The sequence below is a fragment of the Micromesistius poutassou genome, assembly GCF_964030765.1.
Source record: "Micromesistius poutassou genome assembly, chromosome: 4".
In the NCBI taxonomy this organism is placed as follows: domain Eukaryota; kingdom Metazoa; phylum Chordata; class Actinopteri; order Gadiformes; family Gadidae; genus Micromesistius; species Micromesistius poutassou.
This window is the reverse complement of record NC_140274.1, coordinates 17,668,872-17,686,851: the sequence shown is the minus strand read 5'-3', so window position 1 is coordinate 17,686,851 and position 17,980 is coordinate 17,668,872. Positions and strand designations below refer to the sequence as shown.

The window sequence follows — 17,980 nt, the reverse complement described above, 5'->3', positions numbered from 1 at the left end:
CTGTCGTGTGAGCGTGTTTATTCTGTATGTGTGGGAGTGTGTATGAGATTTATTGTCCTCACCTGTGTGTGTGTGTGTGTGTGTGTGTGTGTGTGTGTGTGTGTGTGTGTGTGTGTGTGTGTGTGTGTGTGTGTGTGTGTGTGTGTGTGTGTGTGATAACTATTGTCCCAGTTATCATAGAATAATGAATGCAAAGGGATGTTTGCTGTGATAAATATAAACACCCCCCCATGAAGGTCACATCATCTGCTTCATTACATTGATTAAACTCTGCTTTGTCAGATGCTGGCCTGTCTGTGATCTCGTTCTTATTATGCAGGGACCATGGGACTGAAGTCTTTGATATATTGTTTTCATATTTTCTTCGACACTGCTGAGCAAGCAGCACTTGTGGGATGGAATAGATTGTTCTCTGAGATCATGAGGGAATCAGAAGGGAGAGCGAAGGAATGATTTGTCCCTGCACGACATTTGAGCTTGTACACAGTGCACATGAAGAAGATGATGGGGGTGATGATGATGAAGAAGATAATAAGCAAAGATAGACCACCGTGATTATCCGCAGGCGGTCTTTGAATCCCAATTAGCTGAAGAATCTTTGGCGTAAAACCAGGTTGTCTCTTTCTAAAACAATAAGCTCTTTTCTGTTCCAAACTTTTTTACTGCTACCAGAGGTCATTGTTTTGTAGGACTTTTATAGGCAGGTTCAACGATTGTATTTTTGTCAGGAAGGGAGGTGGTGTTTGTGAAGTGGAACATCCTGTCAATGTGCGAGTGAGACCAATATCCACCACAACAAAGCCATAAATACATGCTGTCACGGTTACACAACTCGTGTGGCAAACAGGAGATCGTTTGGAAGTATTTGTTCAGTTTGTGAGAGCAGGAGGAGAGGAAAGGAGGGAGGGAGGGAGGGAAGGAGGGACCTTTAATCCCCTTACCCTTTCCTGCCGATGTGTTAAAAGACCTGATATAAATTGATTAACTTTTAAAAGAGGCAATCCTCTGACCTCATGTCCTTCCTTCCAAGACTGTTGTCAAGGAAAACGATTGAATTACATCTCGAAACCGCTGGTTGTGACCTTGTCACAATCCGATGGTTGCACTTCATCTCGTCTTTACTGAATGATTCAGGTGATCAATACACACGCGTGACTGAAGGAAATGTTTCAATAGATAAACTAAGCTAGAAATCGACAGTCTGTCTATTATTCCAAAAGGAAAAGCCGTTTGTCACCCTGAAGGAGTTTCAGTCACATGACTAAAGCAAGCGGCGACTAGTAGAAAAAACGCTTTCCTATAAATAGCCACACAGTTAAGTTAACACTGGCCTTCTCAACAAGAACAAGAGGGCCTTGAAGACCAGAACCAGGTGGAGATGAGGAGAGAAGAAACTCAAGCTGCTTAGGAGTGCTAGAGGAGGAAAGTTCCAGGAGAAAAACATGAGGGAGGTCTCGGATGGTATGAAGACCTTTACAGACTGCAAGCAGAGGAACGGTAGTTCAACATGTGGAGAGAGAGCTCATCAAACTCTTCTTTAACCACTTTGACTGCCCTGTTCCAGCTTGTGTTAAATACAAGTCCATATTCAGACTACATATTGAGGTTAGTCCAGGTACATTTCAGTTAGACAACACACCCATTCACGTGCTGTGTTTGGTGAGTTATAGAAGGTCGTGTGACCACCAGTTTGATCTGTGGTATTGTTTACATAAATCCACCATCAATATCCCGCCATGACCTCTGGGTGGCGCCACAAACAACTTAACTCAGATTTTCAGTTGGTGATAATATGTGTGTGTGTGTGTGTGTCTTTCCCCAGGGTTGTCGGGACGGCGATGGGCTGACCCCGCCCTGACCCCAGCGGGTGGGGGCGCCACTGCTGCTGCTACATCGTGAGCGTGGATACAACGCTAGCATCATGGAGGCGGCGGCCAGCGCGTTGGAGAGGGAGCACGTCCACCGCGTTTATGACAAAATCGCGCCCTACTTCAATGACAGCCGCTACAAGGCCTGGCCCAAGGTGCGACAGTTCCTGCTGGACCAGCCGCCCGGCAGCCTGGTCGCGGATGTGGGTAGGTTTTACCTTCGCTAGTACTGGTAGTACCTTCGCTAGTACAATGGTACACTAGTTCCATTGTAACGTTTTTTTATCTAAAATATATTAACGCATTATATAAGTTTCATAATGCGCCTTTTTATTAATATTTGCTTGTATTTGTTCTCTTATTCAAAGCGTTTTTAGGAAAGTGCTATAGACATTTATTTGCATATTAACTGTAGAATATGACTGATGTGTGTTGTGGTTGTGATGATGTTGTGTGTGTCTGTTTGCGTTGGCAGGCTGTGGAAATGGAAAGTACCTGGGCATCAACAAGAAGGTGGTGACCCTGGGGTGTGACGTCTGTCGCCCTCTAGTGGAGTACGCCAGTAGTCAGGGACATGAGGTCCAGGTGTGTGATGGACTGCACCTCCCCTACCGCGACGGGGTCTTCGACGCAGTCCTCTCTATCGCAGGTGTGTGTGTGTGTGTGTGTGTGTGTGTGTGTGTGTGTGTGTGTGTGTGTGTGTGTGTGTGTGTGTGTGTGTGTGTGTGTGTGTGTGTGTGTGTGTGTGTGTGTGTGTGTGTGTGTGTGTGTGTGTCCACGACAATATTGAGGACGGCACAGTTCTGGGGGATAATTTCTGGCTTTGAGATGAATATTATCATTAAAGATGAGTCATAATGACGCCGGACAGGCAAACCACGGATATTGACCTTTTTTGCAAACACTATAGCCAACAATGACCAATTACAAGGGTAATGACACTCGCTACCCTGCACAATATGCCATGGCGTACTTTTTAAATATGTGAAAATTATACAGTTTAATATGTGAGCATGACACAATGTTTAATTGTTCATTTGCAATGCCGGATAATGGCAACATTAACCTTCACGTTTTAAAATGACTTGTGATGAAACTAATCTATCAGACGAGATGAGCAAAAGCCAACAGACTAGATGAGTCGTCATGTTTGAATGGGAGCAGGGGAGAGATATTCTGTGAAATCTGCACCACTCCAGACCTGGTGACATTTCCTGATCATCCGGTATAGCTGCGTTGTTAATGAAAGCAGTGATATTTCCAGGATAGGCACATAAAGTCTGACGACCATCTGCAATTGTCGTCTTTTTCAATTATCCTTATGAATCTGCATTATTTGACTTGCTCTGTGCCCTAGATTAAAAACCAATCCAGTCCTTTTTACATGTTCTTTTCAAACGTAAAAGCCAATCCAACCCAAAAAAGGCAGATTGCAATGCTTCTTTGGCAGACGATCATTTGGCACGACACAGACCCTGCTATGCCGTGTGTGAAAGGCTGCAGGGCGGCAATGTTCCAGTGCTTAGTTCCATGTGTGAATAGTGAATTTCCCTTGTGGTGCCTATGAAAGGTTATCCCAATAATTGACTGGGAACATTCTGAAATAGGCTTCACTGACCAGAGACGACAATGAAGTTGTCCCCCCCCCATATTAATTATTTCTAAATGTAGTATCCTGCTCAGTGGTCTGATCTGTTGCGTATACATTGGAGTGTTATACCTCTATGCCTATTTTCAGAGAAAGAATGGTGCTGCATGTGTTGCTCTGTAAAATATATCTATAGTCATGGTCTAAAAGTGATTCATTCATATATATTTAAAGCTACTATTAATGGCTGTGTGTCTGTTACATAATTTGATATACGTTGGTGATATTATTCAAGTCCCCTCCAGTGTTTGTGCAGACAAGATGAGATGAAGCTAACATACAAATTGAGATGAAGCCCTCCTTGACACAGTGATCATTCCATCAATTCTTGGCTCCCGGCGGCGAAACTCGCTGCCAAAAACACAATCAAGTAACAATGGTTATGGATGCATCATTGCCAGATGGCTGCTTTTCAAACCACCGATTTGAAAATGCCCAGTGTTAGAAGTAGATCTGTGTGGCCAAAAGCATTGTACTGTATTGCAGGAAAAAGCCACAGTTTTTTCTCTCATGTCTGATCCAAAAGGGACATGTGGCTGTTAAAATGATATAATATGGGGCCGTGCGGGATCTAGAGAAACAATTTTGTTCATTTAAGTGCAAGAAATACATTCAATAATAATTCAATAATGTATTTTCATGCAATATATTTCATTATTGATATTTTTTTACTTATTCGTGTTTCTGGCTGTGGATGTCTGTTTACTGAGGCTGTTTTGTTTTTGGCGTGTGTTCTGGCCTGTGTCTTTAATGCGCTGTTTGGGTAAAACTCTCCCATTTTCATTGGCGTTCAAGGCGTTCTATTCTACGGCTTTCCAAGTAATCTTTCAAATCGATCCCATAACAATTCAATCCTTAAATTTCTCCATGCTATGCAGTCATCCACCACCTGTCCACCATGGAGCGTCGCGTGCGGGCCATCAGGGAGATGGCACGCTGCCTCCGGGACGGCGGTCGCATCATGATCTATGTCTGGGCGCTGGAACAGAAGCACCGCAAATTCGAGAAGCAGGACATCTTCGTCCCCTGGAACCCAGACCCTCCCCTCGCCCAGCGGCCAATGAGGGATGGCGCTCAGAGTGTGGGTGACTCCCACACCGGCAGCGACGCCCACAGGAAGGCAAGGAGCACGTCATCAGTGGCGGAGGTGCGCCAGCAGAAAAGCCCCAGGCTGTGGTTCTTCTCCCGCTCGCTGGACTCAGTCTTCGACTTCGGCAGCATGACGGTCTCGCACTCGTCGTCGAGGGAGCTGAGTGTCTCCGTGGCGACACCCGAGGTGGGCATGGTCTCTCGGGGGCGGGGCCTCATGAGGCAGGTGTCCAGCTTCTTCTTGCCATCTGCCCTCAGTGCCAGTTTGGAGGAGGACGTGTTTGAGGAGCTGAGTGACCTTCAAGGGGATCAACAAGATGGTTGCAGGAGGGAGACGGCGAGTGACGTCCCATTACCACCACCACCACCGCCGCCGCCGCCGCCGCCAGCAGCGGCGATAGTGTCAAAGTACGGGTCACTACCCCTGCCCGACATGGTCCCAGCGAGCAAGGGAGGTGGGGAAGTGGGCGGAGAGGAGAGTGGAAGTGGAAGTGGCGAACAGGGGGGAGGGGAGAGCCCTGAGGAGGAGGAGGAAGGGGGTCTGGCGCTGACGGGGGCGTCCTGTTTGAGGTACTACCACGTGTTCAGGGAGGGGGAGCTGGCCGAGCTGATAGAGAGACACGTGGAGGAGCTTCACGTCATCGCCTCCTACTTTGACCACGCCAACTGGTGCGTCGTGGCCGAGAAGATTCAGGTGTGGAAAATCTGATTTTAAAACCTGACGTTTCTTTCGTTGCATTCATTCTGCCTCCCCGTCCGACAGACTAGTTACCAGTGTCTGCAGTTCCACCACACTCTGAATTCCACACACTCAAGCCATGCTATGTTCTCAGACAGTAATAACAAACCAATCATACTTGATTTTTTTTTTTAATTTCCTTTATTAGCCTCTCAAAAATTCTGCCTCATCAAAAAGCACAAAGCCCATGGTTCAACTTTTGTTTGAAAGCAGCAACTTCAAAGACTTCATAGAAATATACAAACCTTTGTTTGTAGTACCTGTACCTTTCCTTTGAGTTGTATTTGTAGTGTGGCATCAAATGGCATTTACTTTTATCGACTTACAAGCAGTGTCTTAAGTATCCAGTGGGTTTCCTTTCAAAGTGCAACTGTTTTTACTATGGGTTTACTGTACATTTTTTGGGCAAACTAATTTTATATGCGTCATAAGTATTTTAGAAATAGAGTGGTTTAAATTTTGTTGTTAGCCAAAGAGGACTTCCTGTGTTTTTAGCTCTTCCATTTGGTCTAGAAAGGATTAGAGATGTTGATTGTAGTAGGAAATTATAATTGCTACTTACATTTTCTCTGCCAATTCGTAGAAATGCACTTGGGTTGCATGTCTTGTGAACATGAGAAGCCAACTTCCTTCATAGGTTTTCTAGAATGTTGTATGTGTTCACCAACCAATGATTATCTTCCGAAACATCTGTGTAACCTGGTTCCCAAACTTCGTAAAAACCATCACCAGTCCTGCTTGATGTTGCTGTTGGTGATTTGCGTGTTTGTGATTTGTCCCGGGTTGCCTATCTCGACTTAAAACATTGCGACTTAAACTAAGCAAGTAGCGTGTTCTCGACTGCCTCATTTACTGTGAAAAAACTTTGCATTGCGATGCAAGTGTCCCTGCTTTAGTCGATGACATCACTTAGAGAGCGTACTGTTCAGCTGTTGTGATTGGGCTATGGGCCAGAGGCCACGCCCACAGCAGTACAGCCTGCCTGGACCAACTGTGATAAATCTTACGTGGAAGTGACGTGTGTCTGTTTTTCGGTTAATAAAGTGTTTCCAATGTTTTAATGATTTTTTTTTTATTTCCTCCAAAGCCATCAGAATTCAAGACGGATGGAGAACACAAAGGATCTGCAAAAAATACACATACGCACATAACTTGGACACCTTCAGGGCTCCCCTTCATTTACTTTTACATTCCACATTCTTTCCAAACCTACAACAGAAAACATTGCAGTTCATATTCATACCTAGACTGATTGAAGAAAAAATAAATGATTTAAAAAGTGTATATATCACCAATGTTATATTCTGTAAGATAGCGTTCGAGGAGATGGTGTGTGTGTGTGTGTGTACCTGTGTCGCTGCTCTGTGTACGATGGAGTGTCTGACGGCTAACTTGTCGACATCTCTGGCATAGCCACCGCCTATGACTGTTGCTATGGGAATGCCTCTTGCCACCACAGTCTTCAGCACATAAAGATCTCGCTGATACAGCCCTGAGGAGAACCCTGAACGTTAGCCACACAGCGGCTAGACGTTTGATCCCTTTAACTGGGATCAAACGGCAAGCGATTTAGAGTGAACCTCTCCAAACAACGGTTTTAAATATAGCATTATTTACGAAGATTCAACCCTTTCCCTGAATAAATGACCTTGCCCACTCACCTTTGTCGGTGAGTCTGAGTCTTCCCAGGTCGTCCTCAGTGTGAGGGTCGACGCCAGCGTCGTACAGAACCAGGTCGGGTCGGAACGCGTCCAGCAGCCCAGGTAGGTGGGCCTCAACTGGAAACATGCAGTTAGAAGGATTTAAAAGAGACTTTAGAATTCAAATATGGTTTTAGAATAAAAACTAAATAAAGATGTACAGTCTGAATTCTATTTTTATTTTTTATATATAGTTCTATTGTAATAATAATACTTCTACTGCATCTATTTTCTCCATTATAAAAATAGCTAGAATGTTTCTCAAGAATAAAAGCCAATCCATGACTCAATCCATCCAGGGAATCTATCTCTATAAAGTGATTTAGCAGAATTTCCAGATTTCCTGTAAACGTGTATTTCTGTGTGTAAAAAGTGATTGTGCTGTTCCCATTAATATGAAGTATTTGGTTCCTCTTGAGAAGTTAAACTTGGTATATCACATTATAGAGCCCTGCTAACCGTAGGAAAGCTATCTTACCTGTGGAGAGATACTGCCCGTCTTCAGTTCCATCTGGCAGACTGACGTCCAGGTCGCTCCGTTGTTTATGCAGGGGAAAGTTTTTCTCGCCGTGAATTGAAAACGTGAAAACCCCTGGCTCGTCTTTAAAAATGAACGCAGTTCCATCGCCCTGTTGGGAGTCAGAGGTTAGCTTACAACTCAAGATGCAAGACTCACTATAGTTCCTACCGCTTTAGTTATTGCTCTAAAACCAGCTTTAATTCCTGAATTTCATGCCTACAATTTAAAACTATGAAAAAAAAAAGTATTGTTTAAAGATTGCTTATTATTCTTAAAAGTAACAGTTTAAGCTGGTGGTGAGTTAATTATCCTAATGTCCCTATGCCCATTTCATGTCATTTCATGTCAACAAAACAGGGCGTACCGTCAATACAATTATACACTACTCTCCAATACAAAACAGGGGGAAGAAAACCAAGGTGGAGTCACCTGATGGACATCCAGGTCCACGATTAGCACCTTCCTCCCGGCGCCAGAGGAGGAGGAGGAGGGGCGTGAAGAGGAGTTCCTCAGGTACTGTGCGGTGACTGCGAGGTCGTTGAGCAGACAGAACCCTGAGCCGTGGTCGGGGAAGGCGTGGTGTGTGCCCCCCGCAGTGCTGCAAGCCAAGCCGCGCTCCAAAGCCACCTCCGCTGCCAGAAACGTACCACCTACACACGGATGGAAATGACTTTATTCACCACAGTCTGAATATAAAACTATACTATGGGGAAAGAAAAAGGAGAGGGACAGAGAGACGGGCATTGTGAGTGGGAGATGGGAGAAAGAACCAGAATCAATCGACTCCCTACTGTCATTCATTGGTATCAGAGGGCATTCTCACCCGTTTCATAGCGACACCGTCTCACCAGTCCTTTGCTCCAGGGAAACCCGGTTCGTCTCTGGGCTTTCTCTTCTACCTTACCATTCACAAAGTTGTTCAGGTATTCCGTAGTATGTACACAGCTCAATATTTCCTCAGATACTAGCTCAGGTGTCCAAATCTGGGGGAATATATGATTTGAATATTTTACATTTAAAAAAAAGAATATATATATATATATATATATATATATAATATTATATAATGACTGACATAATATTATGTCAGTAACCACTAACTTAATATAAACAATGAAATGTATAAACATTTGCAAGTAAAATGCCACCAGTATGTGATTCTGGTCATGTATATTATATTATGAACATGGACATTATCACCTGCTGTTCTGAGACGATTTGGTCTTTGAGGAGGAAGTGCAGAACCCGGGGAAACTTTCCCATCGGGAACCTGTGGTCGGGTGGGAGGTCACACACATACCTGCTGTGGTGGACCACTGGAAGTCCCCTGGAGTCAGGACTCACCTGGAAAGTGCAGGTGTGTATTTAATATAGTCTAAAAAGATTAGCTTTATTATCATGTGTTTTAAATTACAGAAACGGTGCAAGTAAAGGCAGAATAAAAGTACAATAATAGTCCAAATTCATCTCGATAACAAAAATATAACAATGTAACTATAGGAGTGAATAAAGTAGACAGTTGGCTATCCGGATTGGGAGAGAAATACAATACAATATTTGTATCAACAATTCAATTTATTGCTGTGTTTGCCACCATAAATAGGTACATAGTTTAATTCTCAAGACTGTTAAATGGTCAATTACAATGTATCTGTACAAAACAAAACATAGGCTACCACGGTATTGACTCTTACTTTCTCTGCGCGGAAGCCCCTGCATGTGGATGACACTCGATCCAAATGGCCAAACAGAAACGTGGGTCTCTTTGAGAAACTGGGTAAGATCTGCCTCATGTAAGTGATCTTCATCTCAGTCTAGACTTCTGCTGAATATATATTTGTTTACATCACACAGCATGGGGCCCACGGTCATGTATCTTCTTCCGTTTGTTTACAACTCAAAACGTCATGACATCACCTCCCCCTAGTGTCAAGGAGTGATCAGTGACGATAACATAATACCGAATTTCAATTCGGTGCAACAAATATTTCAACAAATGTTTTTCATAGTATAACGAAGGTGGAGATTTTATATGCATTAGGGTTTTCTGAGTTTTACATTTCAAAGTATGACTGTTCGTGGTCATTCTGATCATGGTCGGCGCCCGGTTGCGGTTCGAGAGAGGCCGCGTGCTGCTCAATCATCTCTATCACGCTGTCATGCGCCGCTGATGGATGTTCTGCTCAGCGCGAGAGATTTACGGCCACTTCCCATTAAAACGCCACCGTGTTAACTGACGAGATGATGGAGAGAGACGGTCTAAGCCAGGTAGACAAGATATTCATCTACAGAGCTGTTAGTGTTTCTATAGCTTTGAGGATCTTTTATAATGTTTATTTCTGTTATTTTCTTGTTTAACAGCAGTATTTTTTTGTTTAACTGTAGACCTACAATTGTGCTAGCTTCATAAACATATTAAAAACATAACATAGGCCTTTACAAACGTATACAAATTGAAAACATAGTGGCAGGTTGTTTTTTTTGTCAGTTTGATTAAGTTGTTTTTAATAATCACATCATAGGCCTATGCTAAAAATGAATAGTTTTTCTTAATTTGTTTGATATTACATTGTCTTTGAATTGGACAACATCAACCTAGAAAGACGAAGGACAAAGGTCAGCGATATTTTTTTTTGTAGGATAAGTCTGTGATTCTCTACATATCTCGGTAAATAAAATAAAAATATGAGCCTCAGATGTTGATAATTAATCTGGTATTTTATTGTATAAAGAAGAGACAAAACCTCCATAAAGTCACCATTAAAAGCAGCTACTGTACTGAACTGTCACTGAACTATTGTGTTTATAGTGCATAGAGGTTATCAGAACTGACAGGGCGTGCGTGCTTGTGTGTGTGTGTGTGTGTGTGTGTGTGTGTGTGTGTGTGTGTGTGTGTGTGTGTGAGAGAGAGTGAGTGAGACAGATGTTTACGTGTGAGAGAGAGAGAGATAAAGAGAGAGACATGCATATGGGATGGGGTGGTGAGGCGTGGGTGGATTTGTGTCTACATCATGTGTTCTCTGACCTAACACCATAGAGAGGAGGGTGGATTTTTACATCAAACCTGTCATTCAGAAATACCTGTCAATTACACACACACACACACACACACACACACACACACACACACACACACACACACATAGACACACACATGGAGCAAGCTGAAGGAATTTGCCGCATGTGAGTGAGGGTTGTTGGAGCGTGTTACAGCAAGTGAGGTGGAGGCTGTGTTGTCAGAGAGAATTAATTTGCAGTTGTTGTGGATGTGATGTGTCAGACACTACCTTAGTATTTATACAAAAAACACAAAAAAGGCTATCCCTTGGTCATACAAACAGACGGACACACGATGATAGACTAAACAATGCCAGCATTGTAATTTAGTGTCATTACAGTAAATATAGCCCTACGCGCTGTGTCGCCTCTGTCCATTGTGCGCAGAGTGTGCTCTCGGTCAGGTCATGCATCGTTCGGGGGTTTAGAGAATGGAAACAAACATGACCTGTTATCAGAGCGTGCCGTCAACAGATGATGAAAATGAATAGACACCAGACACCACTGACTGGCAGCAAATGTCAGAGGCTGTGCCAATGTTTTAACTCTTGATTGCTATTTCCTTACATCTGTGATTCCAGTCTTTTGAAAGACAATCTAAATAAAATTGGTAGTGGTATGGATTTGTTTATGGTTGTCCAATGGATAACTGGTAGTCAGTAAGTACAGATCCAAGCTTTTATGGGTTATAATGAAAGCATTGTGGTGTTAAGTCCCCCTATCAATAACAATTTGATTGATTATTCAATTCGGTAGTGAAGAAGAGAAAAGGTAGCGACTTGAGGGGATTGATAGATGAAGATGGTTTTGTTCCTTTGCAATGTACAACATGTGAAGGTATTAGGTTAGAGGTGACTGTGTGTGTGTGTGTGTGTGTGTGTGTGTGTGTGTGTGTGTGTGTGCTAAGCTAGCAGGCGTCTCCTAAACCATGCGGTAATGCAGGTGCATGTTGCTGCAACATTATTTGGCTCTGTCCCCTCTCCATACCAGAACCAGTTGACCTCGATAAACACAGGTGTCACCCTAAGTTGAAGATATTTGCTCCAGTCCCCTAAAATTCGAGAAATGTTACAGTCCCCTCACATTCAGATACATGTTAAAGTTCACTCGCATTCCGAAATATGTTCCAGCCCCCTCACATTCAGATATGTTGTAGTGCCCTCACATTCAGACATCTGTTCCAGTCCCCTTCTGTTAAGGTTATTTGGTTAGTTTTATTTGAGTCCTCTCACATTCCAAATGGTTCCAGTCCCCTCACATTCAATTATATGTTCCAGTCCCCTCACATTCAGGTATGTGGTTTAGTCTTTGTATATTCAGTCATATATTTCCCATATGTTTCACTCCCCGTGTTTAAATATATGGTTTAGTTCCCACACATTTAGATATGTGTTCCAGTCCCCTCACATTCAGATATCAGGTTAAGTCCCCTTATTTCCAGCCCGATACAATCCAATAGTCTCCATACTGTATATTCAGTCATGGGTTAGTAGTTTAGTACATAAGTTTGAGTACATAACACAAAGTAATATCCCAATTTCCAGTCAAACTTGGACGTGAAATTGGGTCTGGAGTGTATCTTGCTGTGTGACTTTTTATTCAAGTACAACATGGTATCAGATATTTTTGGAATTGATTGACTATAGCAATTATTTACCTCTTATGTGTTGCACATTTCACAGTATGCCGTGACATTTTGTTTACACAACAACATATTCATATCCCCCTTCGACAGGCTTGGGGCTGCTGCCAGCCATGGTTGTCATGTTGTTTCACTCTTATTGTTTTAACACAAAACACACTTTGGCACTGCAAGATGAGGTCTGAACTGGAATGAACCACATCCAGCTGGATTGCTGTCAGATGTCTGTCAACAGTTATGGGTTAGGTTGCAAAAGGCAAATACAATTTTCCCTACAGTGAAATAGGAAACTAGGGTATTTGGGGGGCCGTTGTGAGGAGTAAAATATCTCCCTGGAGCTTGTGTCAATACATTGCCTAAGAGAAAGGAATATGTCAAATATGCGAAGTATGCAGACTATGCGAATGAAATGGGAGAACTTTATCGGACTGTACGCAATGTGACCTAGCAATTCAAATAACTGCAACTTTATTTGAAAGCTCTCTATTCCTGTTTGACGAGTTGTACCAATAGTTTATAGCTGATTTTATGCAGCCTACGTTGGGTCCACTGGCATTCTTCTGGGATGACCTCTGTAATGACCTCTGTTGATATCAGTGCTGTAGACTGATATCAACTGTGACATACACACACATATGGTGTGTGTGTGTTATTGTACTGTATACCTGATATCCTACTGTACTACTCTTATCCTCTCACTGCTTTCTGCAGTGCTTCTGGTGGCAATGGCTGGACATCCAGACAGAACCACCCCACCCCCCTACACAAACCCTAACCCTACCCACCCCCTAACTATACACCCCCCATACCACATCCCGAAGACCCGTTTTCAAATAAAATATGAGTACTTGGCATACTTGGACTGCTGGTGCCTGACTTTAATAAATCAGAGATGTGTTTTCTCAATGCATTCTTTCCCTGGTAATAAACAAGTTATGATTTATCTGAATGCGGGCCATCCCTGTTAATAAATATGTGATATTTGAGATATGTTTATCTCAATCCGGTCTTTCCCTGGTAATAAATAAATAATATTTTATCTCAATGCAGTCTTTATCTGGTAATAAATAAATTATGCTTTAGCTCAATGTGGTCGTTTTATGGTAATAAGTAAGATGTTTAATATCAATGCAGTCTTTTTATTGTAATGAATAAGAGATGTTTTACATCAATGCTGTCTTGTCCTGGTAATAAATAAGTGGGTCTCTAAGCTGGGGGTGCCATCAACATTTTATATCAGTGACTAATTCAGAAGCCACTAATTTGGTGACGTCTGAAGATGATTCACGTGAATGTGAACCTTCTCAACTAGTCTGAGGTGTGCATTACCTACAGCGGCTTTTGGCTTCACAGGTGACGTAGAGACCTATGGTGAACCTGAGTGTTAAACCTTCACAAATAATACTGTCCTTCCACCGCCTATATCAAACCCTCCTGATCTGACTGCATACTTTTTCGTAATGTCTCTTTTATCATGGGTGTGGGGGCGTGTCTTTTTTAATGTGTGTGTGTGTGTGTGTGTGTGTGTGTGTGTGTGTGTGTGTGTGTGTGTGTGTGTGCCTGCCTGTGTGGCTGTGGAATTAAGCTTGCAGGTTTTGTTTAAAGGCTTTTGAAGAGACTCGACTAATGGGAGTTCTGTGCCTCTACATCAGCCGTGCATAGATTACTAATGTCTTCACATTAGTAATATAGTCCTGTTGCTTCGATTTTACCTACTTCTCCTGCTTGTTGTTGTTTTGTTACAGTTTCCTGTTCCTATTGTCCTCTATTTTGAGTTAATTTGGTTAAGATTATGCTAAAATAAACCAAGAAATCTTGCCAGAGCTAGTTCTGTTAATTCAGAGTTTCATACATCATGTCTGGAATTATTTCTGGAATATTCCCCCTGTCTCCTTTCAGAACCTGAATATCAGAGAGAAAAATCTCTTTCTACCCATTTTTCTAATTCTTCTTGTCTATTCTTTTATCCTTTCTCTATCAAGTTATGTCCTCCATGCTAAACCAACCAGGCAGCCTGTGAATCCTGTAACATGCCCAGACTTTTATTATGGTGTAGCCTCATTCTGTTCTTTGGGTTTAAATTTTCCAGGCAATATTAATCGGATGAAATGTTTACTTAATTTTGTCTTTTATTTTCAACCCTCAACAGCAAATAAATGGACCAATACATCCTTCATTTAACTTTACAATACAGAATGGTATACAATGTTTTCAATACATTGACTAAAGACACAAACAAGTTACACAAATTACTGTGTATTATTTCAATACATGAGTAAAACCAATACATCTTTTTCACACGAATATGTAGAGTGAAATTGTTATCACATTCCTAATCTGTGCCGTCGCTGCATTTGTCTGTGCCTGTCGGCAACACATGTTCCAAAGTTTTGATGTACTTTGTGTAACACCCCTTCAGACATGAAACACACAAACACAGATAACAACAGCAAGGACATCAGGAATGTCATTCATTTGGAACAAAGACTCAGGAACTATAAAACCTTCTGACCTCATGTACGCACGCATCTTATCTCACTTATCAAACACACCACCGGGCACACCGGCGACTAGCAAGGGCTCAGGCATCTACATTTACTGTCTATAGTAGCCATCCTAGCTGAAGTAGTTGTATTTAGGTTGTTTCATTATTTATGTGTGGTATTTTTTGGGACCTACAGTATAACAAGTAGCGGAATCTGTTTTACTGTTTAACTGAATAACACATTTTTTTTAATATACAGACAAAAACAATGTTGAAGATTTTACAGCATTGCTGACTTTTTTCTGAATGAGTGAGAGCGGTATCTCCCTTCTGGCTAGAACATTAGTCAAGTTAAAACAGTGATTCGATTTTTAAATAGATAAGAGGCGTGGCTGTCTGAGATATTATGGGAGTGAATGGATCAATGTTGAATGAATTCACACATTTACACCAAATTCAATTGTCTTTCTCTTGTTTCACAGTGAAGGAGTGTGAATAAGACTGTCCGGGACTGACAACCCAACAAATTGCCAGTGCTCCAATGTATGTCTATTCTCGTATGAAGAATTATTATACCTCTTTTTTGTTTTATTCTCACAAAGCAACAGGTCCAACTTCCAAATGACTTCACTAAAAGATACACAAATGAGAAAAATTAAAGCAGCTTTTCATTTTTATCAATACACACACTTAACTCATAGCATAATTGAACAACTTCATTATTTGGTTTGAAGAACCTCTGATGCTTTTTAAAAATGATTAAGTAGTAAATGATTTACTGTATGTATTGATGCCCCCATTTCGTTTAGATCAATTGGGTGTGAACATTGTCCAGATGGTGGGGTGGTGGTGTTGGAGGAATGTACCCTTATTCATGACGATTGGGTGGCTTGGCTGTGGCTGCGCACGACATCAACACAGTGATATCACACATTTTGCCGTTTCTGTCTTCTTATTTTTATCTAGAAAACTAAAAATACTGTGTGCCCATAGTTGAATGTGCTGAAACCAAACTGCAACAACAGACAGGAAGTGTAATAGTTAGACAGACTGATAGAAAAACGAACTGACAGACGGTAAAACAATCTGTCACTACCACCACCTATTTGTGTTTCTTGTTTCTTAACAAAAACAACTCTTGCTACTCAAACCCTCCCTCCCTCCCTCCCTCCCTCCCTCCCTCCCCTCCCTCCTTTCTCCTCCCCCTTTCATCTCCCCACTCCTCCACATTCTCCCGGCTAGAGACGTAGGAATATCTGAGGACTTCAGTAGCATTCAGGGATTCGCTGGAGGGTCGAACCCTACGTCGCCTTGCGATGGAATATCAGAACAACTAAGAGACCAGAGTCCGGAATCTTCCTGGACCTAACTTCATTCTCTGTCTCTCTTCTTGTCTCTTTGCCTGTTTCTTCTTTTTCTTCTTTCTGCCTGCTATCTCTTTCTTTCACTTTCTTTCTTTTACTTTCTGTCAGTCTTCCTGCCTCCCTCTGTCTCTGAATCTCTTCTTGTCTGTCTCTTTCTCTGTCTCACTGCAATTCTTTCTCTCTGTCTGTCTGTCTCTCCGTATCACTCCCTCTCTATCTCTCCCTGTCTTTTGCTCTATTGCTCTCTCTATATCTCTCCTCTCTTCTGTTGTGTTTTGAACCTTGACTCATGTTTGGTAAACTCACAAGACTTAAAGAACATCTCAGCAGGTAAGAACTGATTGTTTTGTCACTAGAACTACATTGTCCAGTAACAAAGGACAGAGATTAACACTGAGAAACAATACCGAAACCTTTAGTTATTTACTGTTTGCAAATACCTTAAGCCGGGTTTGTTACAGAAAACATGTTTGAATGAGTAGTAAAGACAATGTAAGCACAATACACTGTACAATGTATGAGAATTCATATTTTTCAGATATATTTCCACAGATGTTGGAATGCTTTGATATAAAAATTGGTCATAATTCTTACCATCATCCTGTGTACTACATATGGTAATATATATATATGTATATGTGTGTGTGTGTGTGTGTGTGTGTGTGCGTGTGGCTCAAGGTCAGCATGAGAAGCAGATGCAGCGTTCTCAGGGAGCTCTTGTAGATAAGACGTCTGGTTGTTTTGAGGTCTCCATGTAAAGCGTTTGCCCCTCAGCCCTCTTCTCTGGTCCCCGGCAATTTAACCTCTCACTGCTCGACGGCAACCCCAACCCTAGCCTTGAACAGAGGGTCTAACATGAACCTGTATATATAAATACATCATTTATAAATTTATCTTTGAAAAATTTACCATTATCAAATGTTAACATCTGTTTAATAGTTTGATAGCCCTCCTCAACGTCTTGGTCTGCTAACCGTACGTCTTGCTAGTTTGAAAAGATAAAGGAAAATCCTTAAGTATTTGGTTTGGATACAACCACTAACCCTCTTGTTACCACGGCAACCTGGTTTCCAATGTTTCCCCCATGTGGAATGGGACGGGGGACGGCCTCAGGTGTGTATTCCGGGCGGCGGTAATGACGGGGTGAGCCGGACGCTAAGAGCTGTCGTTAGCGGCGCGGTCTCTTCTTCTTCTTCGGCTGATAAATGGTGTAGTAGTAGGATTGGAGTCAGATGTCACCATGGCGATGTGTACGGGCAGGTCCGGGCATGAGTGGCCTGAGCCAGATGTTTTTCGTCACGTGGTGGAGCGATCCCTGCACGTGGTGGCGGCCGGTCACGGCCCAGGGGGGCTGGTTTCTATACTGCAGTGTTCGTGTAGGAGCACTGTTGCCCTGGCTAAAAGACAATAATGCAGTGATTGTGTGAGAAAATGTGTATGACGTGGAATCAACCTCACGTTATTTCATTTTCTCTACAGAATGACTGTGTTGTTATTTCTACAATGAGCTAATGTATTAGTAATGTGGAGAAAATGTTGTAATGCATTAATGTGATTAATGCGGAGATACTGCTGTAATAGTTTAGAGATAACTTCAAGGCAAAGTCATGGTAGTGTAGTGTAACAGTGTCAACTTATTTAGAGGTCGGACGTAAACAGGAGTTTGCCGTCCTCAATCGTTTCGGGGTTTAATATGTGAAAGAATACAGTCTCTGATGTTCCTCTTTGTTTATTTCAGGTGAACAACGCTATTTCAGGTTGATGCTGCCTGATCTGGGAGCCGAACAATGGCGGACCTTCACACCAAGTGCCACCAAACACGATGCGTTCACGTCTTCAGTTATGACGGACTGTGAGCGAGGGACCGC

General features: G+C 42.4%; 2 protein-coding genes across 2 annotated transcripts; one reads left to right on the top strand and one right to left on the bottom strand.

Annotated features, from left to right (window-relative positions):
- Window positions 1-1,921: 1,921 nt before the first annotated feature.
- trmt9b (tRNA methyltransferase 9B) lies at window positions 1,922-5,314 on the top strand (the record flags this gene model as incomplete). Its single annotated transcript, XM_084466382.1, has 4 exons — window positions 1,922-2,075; window positions 2,344-2,517; window positions 4,395-5,041; window positions 5,132-5,314. 4 exons carry the CDS (start codon window positions 1,922-1,924, stop codon window positions 5,312-5,314), a joined length of 1,158 nt encoding a protein of 385 aa, XP_084322508.1.
- Window positions 5,315-6,041: 727 nt separating this feature from the next.
- Window positions 6,042-9,402, bottom strand: hdac12 (histone deacetylase 12). Its single transcript, XM_084466800.1, has 8 exons — window positions 9,259-9,402; window positions 8,765-8,908; window positions 8,388-8,547; window positions 7,994-8,214; window positions 7,523-7,673; window positions 7,006-7,122; window positions 6,694-6,836; window positions 6,042-6,553 (listed from the first exon to the last, which is right to left on the bottom strand). The coding sequence occupies exons 1-8, from the start codon at window positions 9,370-9,372 to the stop codon at window positions 6,530-6,532; spliced, it is 1,074 nt and encodes a 357-aa protein (XP_084322926.1). The 5' UTR covers window positions 9,373-9,402; the 3' UTR covers window positions 6,042-6,529.
- Between the last annotated feature and the right edge of the window lie 8,578 nt (window positions 9,403-17,980).